Genomic DNA, 16911 nt, shown 5'->3' on the forward strand with positions numbered 1-16911 from the left:
AGGATGTCAAGGCCCCATATGTATTAACTTTAACTGTCTATGTTATTATTCCCCCCCCCCCCAACACACACACATTTTGATCCTAGGTGTAGCACCATATCCCAGCCTCCTAGCATAATGTGTTTACAAAAAGCAACCGTGTCACTCAGGGGCGTCAAAGAAGCCGGGGAAATGCCTGCTCAATGGATGCTCGGGGCTGCCGCTATAACAGCACTCGAAGCCCCCCCCCCCCTCCAACCCCCAGTACCTGCATCTCTGTATACAGACCTGTAACTCCATAAGCGTAAGCACCCTGCACATGTGACTGCAGAAGCTCAAGCACTGGAACTGCAGTCCAGACTAACAGAGGGAGGAGAGGACTGCAGTGAAACAGCACACAGACGAGAGAGAGAGAGAGAGAGAGAGAGAGACAGAGACATAGAGAGCGAGGGAGGGAGAGGTGAAGAGAGAAAAAGGGAGAGTTACTACTTACATTCTTCAGCTTCTTGCTGCAATCGGAGACCCTGGAGAAAACAGAAGGAGGCAAACAGCATTACCCGTCAAAGGCACACGGCACAGAGCTTTCCGGAACCCCGGAGAGGGGGGCGTGCCTTGCGTGAGGGATGCTCACGTAATCGAAACGCGTCAGTCTGGTGTTGCGATCCTGCTGAGGACCGGAGTATCAGAGCAGCAGGAAGGCAGAGTCCCCCCTCCCCCAAACAGGGCTACTGCTGCGAGGCCAATCAGCAGCTGTCAGCTCATTCAACTTCAACTCAAATTAGCATATCACAGGCTGCTAATTGATACATTAAATCAACAGACCCCACGCATATACATCGTCATTTTCAATTATGTCCATTTTTAAGGCGAGAGTGTTTCACCAAAGCAGAAGCTGACCCCATCCTGGGACTCAAACCAACTCCCTCAATCACCCACCACCAGCTAAACTGATCTAATTCATATCCATATGCTGAGTCGTCACTGTGCATGAGGTCTCTGTTGCTTATCATGTCACATGACACGCAGTGACTGCAGTAACCCGATCTGGAGTGAGGCAGTGAGGCAGTGAGGCCACAGAGTATCAGCAAACAGGCTGATGCTGCCTCCGCCGCCTTCCCATAAGTCTCTTAGCAGAGGGTGCATCCACCATGCTGTAGTAAACAAGCGAGTGGCATTTGGCGTCTGCTGCAGTGTGGTGTCCACTGCACAGATACCACTGCACATTGGTTTGCAAACACTTTAGCCGCCTTCTGAAGGCGCCGCAGGTTCAGCTGGCGACTGGCGGTAATGGCCAGAGGCGCTCTGAGAGCCAGAATCTCTTTCTTTCCGCGGCACCTTACGTGGCCCTGGCGGATTCCTCGCGGTATTAGATCACTCATTCTGATATCGCCTCCTCAATCCTTGCAGTCACTCTCTGGCGTGACGCTCGTCTTGGAGACGGTTTCCAACAACACAAGCGCCATGATCCGTGTCATGGGCCCGACCCTGCTCACCCCCCCCCCCGGTCTTAGTGACCCTTCACTGGCAGGTTTTGGCGGGAACGCGGCGCAGTCTCGGCAGCTGGCCCCGGGGTCGGCATAATAAAATCCCAGAACCCTCTTTTTAATCCAAGTGGAAGAATGTTCTAGATACAGTGAGAGTACTTCACAGCACTCTGTCACCTTATAAATTAAAGGGATTTATACTTATTTAAAGCTTAAATTAAAACCCCATGGACTGCTTTGGGTCAGTAATAAGCTAGTACTTTCCCTCTGGTGGATCGAGGGTGATGTAGACAGCAGAGCAGCTGGAAAGAAGCTTTAAATTTCGGTGCTTTGACGTTCACAGCCTCTTCGTGAACAGAGGTGGAGGGGGGTTCGATGTGCTGTGGCGGAGAGGCCGGCTTGTCAGAGCCCAGAACCGGCACGTCTGCCTCTCCAGCGGGCTCCAGGCTGCAGGTTCCGACGTAAGAGGCGGGTCGGCTCACTCTTGCTATGAGCCTTGGGTCACGTGACTGACATGGTGGAACGAGGACATTCTGATAGTACCCCTACTCATCATCCAGAAAAAAATCAAGTGGACGGACCGGCCTGTTAACATACATTGATAGCAACATAATGGACTCCCCCCTCCCCCTCAATCAAAACAAAACCTGTCATTAATTTTCCATTGTTTGGAAAACACTTTAGGCTGACTTACAGCACAAGCGCTATGAAGCGTATGTATGACAGACACCCACATGATAGTGATTGGGGGGCGTGTGTGTGTGTGTGTGTGTGTGTGTGTGTGTGGGTTTGTCTGTGTCTCTATGTGTGTGTGTGTGTGGGCGTACGCACATGTGTGTCTTGGTGTGTGTGTGCATATGCACATGTGTGTTTCTGAGTACGTGTGTGTGTGTGTACGTGCGTGTGTGTGTAAGTGTGCATGTAAGTGCGTGTGTAAGTGTGCATGCCGGATCACTTACCTGACGTTGGTGCGTGTGGAGTCCTGCAGGTCCCCAGCGTCAAAAAGCTGTGACCCCTTCAGCCCGAGCTCTTCACAGCCCCGCAGGAAGACAGCCAGGTTGTCCTGAACGAACAGACATGGGGGGGTGACCCTCACAATGCCCCTCGAGTCACAGACGCGGCCCAGAGCGAACCAGCGCTCTACCACTTTGCGGAAGCTGCTGGAAACATGGCGTCCTTCTCAGGGTATCCAGCTGCCTTTCGAGTCCCTGCAACCTGACCCAGATTCTCTCTCCCTCTCTCTCTGGCTTCTCAGAAGCCTGGCCCGGTCCCTCCGGGGGCCTGAACAAGCACAAAGGTGTTACAGTTTTCCTGCCACAGCCATTGTTACACTCATTTGCAGGTATTAAGTACCTTTTCCTGGCTTCCTGTCTGCGTGCCGATCTGCGTGACTCTATTCCCCAGGTGACGACTCGCATTAAGACCCGAGGTCACCTCAGGCAGCCAGACTATTGGGACACTACCCTCCCAGGCAAAGGGAGGGCGTGACTGTTGCTAGCCCACAAAGTGAGGTAACAGGTACTTTTTATCCTTGTGTTATACCAACAGCTGGGGGAGCTTTAGGACTTTAAAAGATTAATTTATTGCTCCTGCAGTCATGTGACTATCTCCACTCACCTGGGTGGCTAACGCTGGATTAGCAAATTAGCTGTACCAGGGAAGCACCGTGCCAATGCAAACTCCCTAGCAGCGCTGTTCCATTACAGCCCAGCGCTGCACCTTACCATCCCAACACCCTCCAGGAACCACCAGCAGGGGCTCCAATAAGATTCACACAAACAGTGTCCGGAAAAATGGATCAGGACTAGCTTCGGTCAGAAGTAAGGAAACAAGTCTTTACACAAAAATAAACCGTCTAATCGTGCACTAGGAGCATATCTCTCTGATTTAATTCCAGACAAACAGGGCTACAAAGATTCTCACGAACCCCCAAAGGAGGGGGGGGGGGGTGGGTCATGCTTTTTGCTGTGGGTGATTTAATGCACGGGGTTACCCAGGCCGAAGCCCAGGGGCCTCCACTAAAAAGGGTCTCAACTATCCTTGTTTTGAATTTTAAACCTGGAGTTGCCACCTGTCCCATATTTTACGGGATTGTCCAATATTGGAAAACAAAATGAGACTTATCATGTATTTTTACTTCCAAGCCAATTCCCCCCATCACCCCCCCCGACCCCGATCAACAATTCTTTTTACATTTTTAAAAAATTTTCTATCGAGGTACCTGTAAGTCGAGATCTCTTTATTGTGGCTGTCCCCCCACCCCAGTCTACAGCAGAAAACAGCAGGGGGGGGGGGGGGGCTCTGACAGCCCAAACAGCTTTTAACACGTTAATGCGCCTCTGCTTCTGTGCGTCTTAAGGGGCCCAGGGCCCGACGGGGCCATAAAGCGGCGTGACAATCTCAGGATGCGGGGCGTGTCAAACTCCCTCTAAGAAAACAGGGGCCCGCTGAGATCGACGAGGCGGCTCGCCAACACTTACATAAAGCATTACGACACGGCGGAGGGCAGCGAAGGGGGGGTGCCGTGTGCAGGAAGCGGTGTTCTGAACACCGGGCGGGGTGGCCGGACATGCTGGAACGCGGAACTCGGGTTCAGGGGGGTGCGTCACAGAGGCGACGGTGCGCGCGGAACTGCATGGGCTGCGATTCTGGGGCCTCCAGCCCTGACTTGGCACAGCCAGGTGAGGAGCACCCCCCCCCCCCAAAAGAAACACAAAGAGCGGGGGCGAGTGATTCCAAGCCTCAGGTGCAGAGGATATATTGGCTTTTGTGGGCAGAGGTGTTTTAATGGTTAGGGAAGCGCAATTGTAATTGAAAGATTGCAGGTTCGAATCCCCGACCAGCAAGGCACCACTGAGGTACCCTGAGCAAGGTACCGCCCCCCAAGCACTGCTCCCTGGGTGCTGAATTAGCTGCCCCCTGCTATGTCACATTGTCACATTAAATGCAGAGGACACATTTCGTTGTTGTGCACTGTGTGCTGTACTGTGTTGACAATGACCACTGATCACCAAATAAAAATTATAAATTCTTTTAATTCATTATAAATGAGGCACTAATTACTCTTGATTGGGCTGTCGGCTGACCGAAAGTAAACCCAAATATATTAGCTGAGGAATATATATAATTCCTATAAATGTGTGTGTTACGCTAATTATGTGTTAGAGTTACACTTGTAAATGTAAATAGGAATATGTATTAATCAAGGCTAATTACAACTGGAACTAGCATATGGATCTGTGAGCCCCTGAATGTACCAATCCTGACATAAACAGGGTCAGACAGACACCCATTCCAGCAGGAAATTAAAACAAAATTAATTTATTTATTTAGCAAATTACTGTGACTCCAAGTCGGATGGCAAGACCATGATCGCTTCAACGAAACATTTTCTCATAGTTTTTTTTTTATTTTTTATTTGGGTCAGTGAACTTTCTGTTTTTCTGACTTTCACTGAGATATGAAACCCTATAAAATATAAAAAATGTGTGACCAACTGAGTTGTGTGACTTGGATGAGCTTTGCTGTAATAACAGTCAACAATCCTCTGTCCTCTCTGATAACATCAGCGCAGCACAGGGTCCTTCGAAGAACCGCTCAAGGATGGACCGAAATGACCCCGGAGACGGTCTGAAGGAGTCCCACGAAAACGACGCAACACGAGCGGCAGGAGGGGCAAACTGTACACTCACTCCATAAATCTGTCCCCCCCCCAGGACCAAAAGGGACTCTGCTACACAGCAGAAAGAGAGGCATCTGTCGCCGTCTGATACAGAACACCGAGGGAATTCTATTACATGGAAATAGTAAATTCACAATAATTAGTACATGAAAGGGGAGATTATTGGCCCTCTGGAGGCCAAAGGCCCATAAACATGGCAGTAAAGCGTATAATGTACATTAGGGAATAAAAACCAGCACAGGGACGAAGCAGAAAGCAGACAGAAGAGTGGAAAGCGTGGCTGGGGACACTCACCAGTCCCGCGATGGGCGTGGGAAGCCTGTTGATCTTCTTGACCAGGCCGGGCTTGACGGCGTTCAACAGCCTGTGGGGAAAGCAGGGGTCTCAGGCTGGCAGGACCTGGCGCTATCTGAACCACCGTAACCCCGAACGGGCACTGCCCTTCATGTCTTTACGTGGTTTATTATTTGTATTTTTTTTTGCATTTCCTTCCCACAACGTCCAGTTCCAAGGCTTAAATCAGCAAGGGGGGGTGGGGACGGGGCTGGGGGGGATTTCCTGAACGGAAACCTGGAGACTTTTCTCTCTGTGCCGGGAGAGAGAGACACGGGCCGCACTCCTGAAAGCACAGCGTGTCTCCTGTTTCTCTCTGTGCGGCGCGGCGCTGCTGATACGCTAATGAGCGCTGCTAACGAGTGATGCTGGGGGTGGGGGGCGGGGAGGGGGGATATCTGTGGGAAAAAGCACTGAATTATCCCTTTTACAAAAAAAAAAGAGCTAACAAACACAGAGGCCAAGGCTCCCAAGCCTCCCGCAGAGCCCCTGCTTTTATCTGAACATTTCATATCCTGGAAACTTAATTCATGTCGTCACCATTCTGCCCAGGGACAGGTCTAGTGTTTCTGGTGCTCCGCTCAAACTGTCCCCCCCCCCCACCACCCCCACAGTTTCAAAAATGAAACAGCTCGCAGGCAGAGTCAGAAGATTGTAGCTAGCTAGCTGGGTAGCAGAACATGAGACTTCAGCGTCTCTTAAATAAGGAAGGCATTTATTTAATAATTAGTGTAGTGACTATTTCTGGCCAGCAGGGTTTGAGTGCTGCTAAACACCACTGCTCAGTACGCTCCCATCCATTGGTAAGAGATGGAATCAGCACTAGATGGATCCAGAGAAACACGGATGCAGAGATTTCGCCCACAACAGACAGGAATGCTCCAGTGAGAATCACATCTCCTTAACAGCTTCCTCGGATCAGAATGAAAATCCCTTCCCAGCGAGTCGACACCTCCCTCAGCTCCGGACGGCTCTGGGAAATCACCACGGATACGCTCAACCCAATTAAATTGTCTCAGCTTTTCTGGCCTGACGAACGAGACTAATCGAATGAAACAAAATACAGCAGTTTGTAATTATAGGGCGTAGAGTGACAAGCCAAGTGACAACACACGAAATAACACAAGGACCAAAAAATGGCATGTTTGACAAGGAGGTGGGCGGGGCAGCCGGGTCCAATTTCACCGGGATGCCATCATCGCACACACCTCGCCATCGCCACGGAGACGGGGAGGTGGGCACGACTTGCAGATACGTTTGGCACCTGTGCCCACATTTCATATTCGTGAGATCACATCCGGGCCGTGGTTCTGTACAGAAACTTCTAGATCGCTTGCGTGGAAACAGACGTCAGATTTTAACCTTGGAATGCATTTCAGGAAGCCCTTTTTATTTTTGGGAAACAGCCCATAGGGGAGTTATGAAACACGATTACCAAAATTAACACGCGATGAGCTGTTTCTTAAATTCATAGCATTAAATCAGAGGAAGTGAGTGAATCGGGCCCAGCGGTCCGAACGGACGCACCCGCTGAGGGCTGCAGATGACCTCGTCCGCCCCTGGAGACGGACAGCCGGTCCATCAGGACCACGACGTCTCCAGAGCAAAACCCAGCTTTGTTCCTCAATGCTTTTTATGTTGCCGTTTCTGAAACGAAGTGAATATGGACCTGTGCCGCGCATCAACTGATCTTCCATAAAGGTTTGGTCTAAACGTGGTGAGAGGAGATGAGTGTGTCCAAGGCAGCACCGTGGACAGGATGCCAATCCATCAGACTGCAGGGACAACAATCCGTGCAAAAATCACACATAAGAGTCACAGTGACAGCACAGAAGGTAAAAGCTCATACGTATTACATGTCATTTACTGTACGCATCGAAAGGCCATTATCTTGCGTCTCATTTTGTGTTTGTTATGCGTAATGTCTCATTTCAGGCAAATGCAATTAAAAGCTTAACGTGGTATTTTCGTCAAGTATGAACTGGGATCGTGACCTAAGGGCTGCGGGGACATGCCGGGGCGGGTTGGTGTGTCTCCATCAGCGCGGGCGCGTGTGAAAACGGCGCCGGGAATAAAAAACTCGGATTTGGGGTCAGGTTGGTGACTTGGCCAGCGAACGAGTCCATGGATCCGACCGTCGTCGGCGAGAGGAATTACAGGAGACTCTGGATGCTTACGGCTTCCTTTTTTCGCCTGTATCACAAAGCATTTAATCTTTATGCCCTAATAAATGTATCGCCCCACACTCCTGTAAAGCACTTTGGGGCAACTGTTTTATGAAAGATACTACATAACAATAAATTAAACTGAATTGAAACTTACCACTTTTCTCCAATATTCAAAACATCACGTTTAGCTTCTACAAACTACTTTAAAAAACTTCTCTGAATGAAACTACGACTAAACAGAGCTTTTAACAAAATTGTCTGAAGCTCCAGAGGAAATGTCCGGCTTTGTGCTGGACGTCCTCCTTCCCGTGAGCGATGAGAGCGACATTGGGCCGTTCGCCGCGACAGAGAGGGCGCCTCTGTCGTTCCAAATCCCTTCCATCGTTTCAGGAAAAGACAGGATCTGTCCCATACGTCGGGACACCCAGGCGGGGCCAGAGGGGGGCCAGTTAAGCGGGGCGCAGAAACGGGAGCCCAGTGAGGCTGTGAAAAGGACAGGGGGGGTTGCTGAGATTGTTGACGAGCTGTACACACAGGAAGGAACTTCTTGCATGCTTTGTACGGCAAGTGTTTTGACCAAGGCAGGAAGGTCAGCGTTTCAGAGGGTTCGGTACCCACCCTGCGCTCTGCGGGCAGAGTCTGTACGTTTTATTTGGATTTTCCCCACTTGGCGGGTTACAGTTTATAAATTCCCTGTAGTTGTTGACTATGAGCCCTGTGATGAACTGGCATCCTGTACAGGGTGTTCCCCAGCCTCGTGCCCAATAAATTATGGGATAGGCTCCGGGTGACCCATGCCCGGGAAGCAGTTGTGGAAGATAGATGGTCATGACGGCTCAGAACATTGCGAGAACAGACCATGAAGGACAGTGACTGGTTAACAGTCCAGATGTTGTCTATAATGACCCTTTCAGCAGCAGCTTCGTGAAGGACATCTAAGGTCCTCGTGGCCTTGGTGTGTGGAGAGCTTCATGCAGCAAGCGAGACTCACCACGGCTCCCACACTTAGGCTGATCGTCCGATGAGGCATTTTACAGGAAACAGACGGACAAACCCCAAGACAGCCTCCGCTGCCAAATCCTTGAGAAATTAATTCTGGCAAATCAGTGAAAGGTCAAGAAAACTGGCGCTAAGTTCAGCTGCTGCATGGAGGACGACCAGGCAAACAAGCACAGAAGGGAGTTTGATATTGGTGGGGGGCACAATTTAATACTTTAAATGTAAAGGTCTGATTTTTACGGGGATGAATGAAGCCAAATTAAATTGGTGGGGGTACACTGATCCCCTGCACCCCCCCAGGTCTTACGACCCTGCAGACAACACTAAAAGACAGAGGGAATCACACTATCATTTCAGTTTGGGACTTTCACCTTTGACTGGCGGGGTACACCTTCCCAGTGCAGTGGGGTACACCTTCCCAGTGCAGTGGGGTACACCTTCCCAGTACAGTGGGGTACACCTTCCCAGCGCAGTGGGGTACACCTTCCCAGTGCAGTGGGGTACACCTTCCCCACACTCACCAAGAGAGCTAAGCAGGTCACCCCAATCTTTACAAGCATCCATCTTCCATTTAAAAAAAATAATTATTAATTTAGCAGAGGCTTTCATCCAAAGTGAAATTCATTTTCTCTCAAACGATCCCTGGCTTAAGGTCTTTGCTAAGGGGCCCGACGGCAAAATCAGTCAGCCAGCCGCGGGATTTGAACCAGCAACCATCCGATCACAGGCACAGAGTCTGTTAACCCACTGTGGTGCACACAGTGATTTATCGGGCGTAGGGTCCAGGAGGGGTCTGGTGCCCGTATCAGCAGCCGAGGAACACCCCAGATGACACACAAGTGCACTGCACTTAATAACTCATCACACTGGGAGAAATCCAGCTCAGCACTGGGTGAATATGTAAAAGATGGCTGCCGTTGCTGCTGTCTTCCCCTTTTCTCTGATGTTGTCCTGTATAAACGATTCAGGAATGTATCACAACACAAGCATGTAAAGGTGCCTTGAGAAAGGCGCTATATAAAAATAACCGGAAATTGAACCACATACCAAGTGAGGGGTAAGATTCACACCTTAAAGGTACAAGGCAACAGCGCCACCCACTGAGCCACCAAGCCGCCTGCGCCGCTGCGTTTTTAGGAATACGGGCAAAAATCGATTACTGATCCAAGCCCAAAGTGAACTTGCTGTTGTGGCGAAATCCCCATCAAACCGTTAACTTCTGAAGCGACCTTAGTGTTGACGAGGGCACATTTCTCAGCCCTGAAGGATAAGGCCACAGTAGCATGACTTATAAAGCTCCAGAGAGATCACACTGCCCCCAGGAAGCGTCTTCCCGGGGTGGAACGCCGGCCCGGACTCACTCGCAGAGCAAGATGCCATTTCCCAGGCTACCGCGGAAGTCCTTGTCTGCGAAACGCCGGCCGGTGACTGCCTGCAATGCGAAGAGAAACAAAGAAGATATCTCAGACCACACCACCATTACCACATGCTATCCAACCAGCTTGTTCAGAAGAACATTCTAGATCAGGGGTGGGCAATCTTATCCGCAAAGGGCCGGTGTGTATGCGGGTTTTCGCTGCAACTCTCTAATTAGGTCACTAATTAGAGGACTGATTGGCTGAAGAGTCCTCACACCTGGGTTTGAACAGCTGACCTACAGGTTATCCCAAAAACCTGCATACGCACCGGCCCTTTGCAGATAAGATTGCCCACCCCTGTTCTAGATCAATGGTTCTCAGCTGGTTTATCCTCATGACCGACATTTTCCTTGGTAATTAAGTCACAATCAAGTCATGACGTTTCACTCTGAACCAAAAGTATTTCACAAAAAAATAATGGGGTAATTGTAAATAGGACAGTAAACAGTAGCATGATGTCTTCATAAACTGTTAAAAAACAAAAATATCTAACAGTTTTTTCATGACCACACACTCAACCCAACAAAAAACAGCCCCGCGATCTGCTTTTGAGTTGCCTCCCAACTGTTGAGAATCATTGTCCTAGATGAGCCCCAGGGTCTCTGATGCATACTGATGGAGGAATCTCTGGCAGCAGAGCCCAGGAAAGGTGAGCGCAAACACTCCCTCTAATCGCCGTTTGTTGACAGCGTGATGCGTGTTGAGTTGCAGTGAAAGTGAACCTCTGCTTGATCTGTGCTCATAATGTTTTTCCCTCCCGAAACCAATCATTTTCTGTCAGTGACAGTTGGGTCCTCTCGTGTCTGTACACGCAGTCGATCTATCTCTCATACATTAAAGGCAGTAACACGTCGCTTTGATCTGTGTGGTTCCTTAACAACGCACTTCTCAACACTCACAGTTTGAAGTGCAGGCTCTTCAGTGAAACACACTGCGACGTGACCCACTTTGGTGCTCAGGTCATCCCACTGTGGGCCCAACAAACAGATTCCCGTTTTCTGCTCTACAGTCTTATAGTCTTATTTTCTAATAAGCCGCTTACATCTTCTCCATAAAACATGCGCACAGGACCTACAGAGTAACATCAGCGAGGCCATTAATTGGGGCAAATCTAAGACTTGGATGCAGATGACAGGGTCTCTCTTCCCCCAGTCCCTGCTTTTGCAGACTTCCTGTTTTCATTTGTCGTCTGAGAAGATCTGGGGCCCTTCCAGAGCATTCCCAGACACACCAGGCCCTAACCTGCACTTATAAATTCCTCCTTTATATTATCCCCAGTTGTGTCATCCACACCACACTACTGTACAGAGAAATACTTGTACAAATATCCAAATGTACAGCAGAGCAGCAGTAAAATATCCCCTGATAAGTTGGAGATTAACTAACAAAATAACATAAAACACACAAAAGCATGTATTTGCTGCTACCTTTGGAAGCTGCTTTGAAACTAGTTTGTCCATTTTTTTAAGTCATTATTCACACATCTGCATTCAGAAGGACACAATTAGATAAGAATGTTTACCAGTAACACCATTTCTGGAGTGCCCAGCAAAACCATCAACCAAAATAGACGTTGAACGGCAGTTTAAAGTTTAACGGTGGCCTGTGGGCAGATCGGTGTGTCGTTTACCCAAGTTCATCATCTGTAACATGAGCTGTTACCACCATAAACAAGGAAATACCACTTGTGACATGGAAGAACTACTGTTGGTTGAAAATTAAGCATGTGTAGGTTATTTTCATGAAAAAACTACTGATATTGTTTCCTTGTTAGTATAGTGGTTAGTGTCTCTGCATATTATGTGGAAAACCAGGATTCGATTCCGTACGGAGAAGTGACCTTATGCCTTACAAACTTCTCCTTGGGACTGAAAGTTTCTCTCCTGTTTCAAGTAAAATATATGTGAACTCTGGAGTTTATATTAAATTTGCTGTTGCTTCCTGCAGAGCAGTTGTCCAAGTAGAGCAGCTGTCTGTCAGTGTGCCAGTGCTGAAATGGTTGACTTGCACCTGTCACTGCATGGCTGAGTATTACCCAGCGAAGCCGGCTGACGGTACGGGCCTCCTGATGTGACATGACACTGCGTTCCAGGATGAAATGCAGGGAAAACCCACACACCGTTTCCAGAAGTTCACAGTTTGCCCTGCAGTGGATATGCAAGAAATTCGGAAGCGATTCAGGTAATAAGCTTAGCTTCATGTATCCATGAGGTCTGCTTGTATGACAGGCTGCTTTTGTTTCAGTCCTGAGAGATGCCAGTATGTGTACCTCAGGTTTCCGAAATGCCGGGTGGGCTGATGTTCTCGTTTAACCCACATCCGGAACGTCTGCGACTCCCATCTCGCATTCAGGTTCTGGCTGGGGCACAGCAGCGGAACAAAAACCCAGAGACATTAAGTCATCCACTCTCACTCCTTTTGGGTCCCTCTTGTCATGCGTCTCTCCGGAGACAGGAGCCGGTATAAAGACGGGGTCACCAGATGGAGAGTAAAAAACATCAGACACCAACACCCAGCTGCACCTCCACCTGGCTGGGGGTGGGGGTTGGTGCAGTGACTGTTTGTGGTCAACAGGGGGCCCCCCAAACCATGTGGGGCCCCATGCAAATGTGCCTTATTCCACACTCACAGTCCTTCAGACAGGCAGTTTTACTGCTTTTGGACTCTACTGTCTCCCTCAGTTCTTAACACCACCATCACAATCTACACTTCCAGCTACTGACCAGAGAAAGCATGAAGATAGCCGGGCATCATCCACGGGCATGCCGCTACAGTCCGGGGACTTGCCGATGGCACGGGATGCTGACAGCTGTAAGCTGCCATTGATGAAGCGCCGGTATTAGCCCTCCCAGCAGGTAGGGGGCAGTCAAGGCCACGGTGAGAGGGAGTGCAGGTTCTCTCATTATCTACTGCCCCAGAAAAGGCACGTCAGATACATTAATGGCCCCGTCATTGGCCCGCAGATGCTCTCTCCTTCACGGCCACTTGCACAAGCAAGACAGGCCACACCTTCCCCCTCCAGGGACGGGCCACGCCGTGCTGTCGGACATCTTCACCCACACCCGCCCACATCTCCACGGATGGGCAGAGAGGGCACAGCACACCCACAGTCACTGCAGTTATTTAGCAGACACTTATCCAGACAGCTGGAGGAAATGTGGGTCATGATCAGGGGACCAAAGGTGAAATTACACTGGTGACACTAGGATTCGACCTAGCCACCTTCCGATCACAGGCAAAGCATCCTAACCCAGAGAGCCACACAGCACCCCCACCTAACTAACAATACGGCTGTCAGTGTTTCTGTGTTTAACGAAGAGGAAAGCTGGTCTCACTTTGGGGATAAGGGGTTCCATCCCACCTGATATGTCTCGCACCGACTCAGTGGGTTCTCGGCCCATAATCGCTGGTGCCTGGCTCAGAGCCCTAAGCGCTGGTGTGAAGGAGACCCAGTGAGACTGGAATAGCGGAGCTGATCACAGATAAACATCTAAACCTCAGCACCATGACTAGCCATGAGCAGATAATTCATGATTAATACAGAGAGTTCTTGGCAGCATGACGGCTTAGTGGGTAGGGGTGAGGGTCAAATCCCCCTCTCGCAGCATGATGGCTTAGTGGATAAAGGTAAGGGTCAAATCCCCATCGCGCTTGCTATGGGTGTGTATTACCCAAAAGCAAATCTCAGTTGGTGGTATTGTCTAGGAGGCCGATTCCTATGACAACAACAACGCAATTAATTTTATATAACACGTTTGAGTACAAGTGGCACGTGGGATAAATGCGACACAATCCCAGCATCCTTTAACTAGTCTATAGTGAACTGAAACAGAATTGCCATATTTACATTTATGCCTTGATCATAATAGGTGCTCTGTAAGTGCTGGACTTGTGCTGGGGAGATTATTGCCCCCACTGGCAGAACCATGAACTGCAGGCCGACTTTGCCCAAGCCAGGAGCTGCTTGAGGTTACCCAGAGTGGCAGGTTAAACTACAGTATTAATATGTTCTTGTGACTGCACAAGTATTTTGGTCCCCAATCAAGATGGAGGCCAGGACGGTCACGTCCACATCTACAGTAGCTTTTTGTCTGAGGAGTTTATTTCACAAACAGTGCTTTGCGTTCTTCCAGTGACCCAATTAGGCTGAGGAATTTGTTCCTTTGCAGTTCCCATGGAGTGAACCCCTCTTTGCAGACATACCGTTTCCTAAACTTCTAAACAATCAGCAGGCTTTCAGAAGAAAATGGAGCCTCTTTCAGATGAAAGGGGGCTGCTCCTCCACGGCGCCTTGCGTTTCATATCACACCGGGAACAGCAAAGCACCCTCACCCTCACCCTCAGCAGACACTCGCTGCCGTAAACAGGACTCCAAACAAACCAGCCTTTCTGATTGGTCTGAAATCGCTGCAACTACACATTCTTGTGGTCAAAGTGGAACAAATAAACTATCCGGCGGCCAAACAAACCATTCATCAAAGAAACAAAGTAATTCCCAGTGACACGGAGGCTTTTGATACGTGTTCCTGTAAAGGGGCTGCTGTCACTACATCATGGGTTCTGGAGCCCAGTCAATCTGCACGGTTTAACTACTGTCTGACACTGTGGGAGGCGTGTGGTTCACTGGACACTGTGCTAGTAATCAGAAGGTTGCTGATTCAAATCCCTGGGTTAAAAGACTGATTTCACAGTTGGGCCCTTGACCCACAATTGACCCAGACACTGGTTGACCTTGCTTTCTCAAAAAATACAGTGTGTTAGATACAAGACAAACCAAGTAACTTGTTAAAACATCTGTCCTGATGGGTTCATTACAGAACAGCGATGCTTGACTATTTCCCCACATGGATAAATATTTTTACCCATCCCCTCTTGCTCTCTGTGAGACACACAGACAGGCGAGAGCAAGCTTGGGGGCCCCTGGAGTTGGGGATTAAGGACCTTGTTCAAGGGCCCAATGGAGGCATCAGTAGGGCGGCTTTGGGATTTGAACCAGTGACCTTCCGATCACTGACCCATACATCACCGCCCAAAGAGCAGCCACAGAGCTGGTGAGTGCAGGCAGCATCCTACCGTTCCGCTTTTACTGATTGGGAATCACACACTTGCCATCTATAAAAGTCCAGAGGAAAGTTTGAGCAGCTGAGGTACGAAGCACGTATCTCCAGAATGGAATATCGCTCGCATGTGCGAGAGGAACGTGATTCGGGACGCGCTCAGCTGCCAGATTCCGGGAGGAAAGAAAATCTAATGAAGTCAGGCAGGGAATTCAGGAGGTGCGACGTTCCATTCTGTCATGGGGGAGAGCAGGGCCACGCACAGGCTGCTGCAGCACGTGTCAGGGACGACTACGCCTGCAGAACATTTCCTGGATCACCAATTTCTTTAGGAGTGGAAGCACATGTTAATGACATAGATTGCTTGGAAATGTTAAAGGAAATTATCTAAATATAAAAAACATGCTGAGGTAAAGTAATAAATGATGTCTGCCTTTTGTGGCCATCTTACATAAAGGCCAGCCACCTTGGCCCACGGCGCCCCATGTGGTGGGTCAGGGCATTGCGACTCACAATGCTAACTAAAACGGCGATCACGCAGTTTATGATGTCGCTCCTGAAGGCCCTCAGTTATTTCAAGAATCAATGAAGTTTACCTAATCCAATGTGGTAATCTTTCACTTCGCTTACGGGCATTTCCATAGCTGCAACGAAACACAGCCTTACATAAACATACAATATTTGAAAGAATGAGAGAATGTTTCTCACGAAGTGCAAGGCTGCCAGTCACAGGCGTTCCGGAATACATAAAGCCGCCATTGTTAAGTGCTCTGTATGAGTGACAGTAGAATAAATCAAACTTGTATCCATCTGATCAACACAAATCATTACCTGGCCTAAAACATGCAGGACGTCAAGCTACTTTGTGAGTGACAAAGGAGTGATAAGTTACTAGACAGACTGAGCAGCCTTTTCACATCATGCACGGTGTCACTGACGAGGACCCAGACACATATCTGCACGGGAGAGAGGCGAGATGTCACATGACGGGGCCACAGGCCACGTGGCTTCCCCAGATCCTTCGATCATTTATAACCGTCTGCATCTCACACATGCTATTCATTCACCGCTAGCTATGACGGCGATGTTCACAGCCAGGATATGGTTTATGCTACAGTCTGGACAATAAACAGGCAAATTTGACATGAAATTAAACTTTATTACGAGATGCCAGTGCAGTTTTCACACCTTGCTCCTCCACTTGAGGCGCACACGCATATGCAGAGGCGAGGGTGAGGTTTTGGTTCAGAGCACAAAGGGGGCCATTTATCTGGTGCCCCTGGAGATTGTGGGCTCAAGGCCCCAATAAAGATTTGGCTGATTTTTGAACTGCTGACCTTCCAATCACAGGATCAGAGCCCTAAGCCTCTGAGACACACCTCACCCCCAAATTTACGGAATTGACAGAACCCTCAGAGAGTACCGTCTATTGACAGAACCCTCAGAGTACCGTCTATTGACAGAACCCTCAGAGAGTACCGTCTATTGACAGAACCCTCAGAGAGTACCGTCTATTGACAGAACCCTCAGAGAGTACCGTCTATTGACAGAACCCTCAGAGAGTACCGTCTATTGACAGAACCCTCAGAGTGTACCGTCTAGTTCTTGAAAAGTGGAGTACTTTCCACTGCTAGGTTCCATTTCATAGACAAACTACGACATTTCCCTTCAGGTCTCCATGTTCCGTTACTGTTTGGGGACAAAAGGTTCCTTGCGTTTCACCATGAAGACATGAACGGCTGAAGATCATGGGCTGACAGTCTCCTGGGTATTCATAGCTAGCAGTGAGTA

General features: G+C 49.2%; 1 protein-coding gene across 6 annotated transcripts in view; it reads right to left on the reverse strand.

Annotated features, from left to right (window-relative positions):
* The window catches only part of LOC111833678 (LIM and calponin homology domains-containing protein 1-like), a 63460-nt gene that overhangs the window by 27555 nt on the left and 18994 nt on the right, over positions 1–16911 (reverse strand). For all 6 annotated transcript variants that reach the window (XM_023792228.2, XM_023792219.2, XM_072697882.1 and 3 more), the window contains exons 2-5: positions 10007–10077; positions 5440–5509; positions 2423–2526; positions 473–503 (exon numbers count right to left, since the gene is read on the reverse strand). In XM_023792228.2, the coding sequence (XP_023647996.2) occupies positions 473–503; positions 2423–2526; positions 5440–5509; positions 10007–10077 (276 nt within the window). The remainder of the gene's footprint in view (positions 1–472; positions 504–2422; positions 2527–5439; positions 5510–10006; positions 10078–16911) is intronic.

This window comes from Paramormyrops kingsleyae, chromosome 12, assembly GCF_048594095.1.
Source record: "Paramormyrops kingsleyae isolate MSU_618 chromosome 12, PKINGS_0.4, whole genome shotgun sequence".
Taxonomy (NCBI): Eukaryota; Metazoa; Chordata; class Actinopteri; order Osteoglossiformes; family Mormyridae; genus Paramormyrops; species Paramormyrops kingsleyae.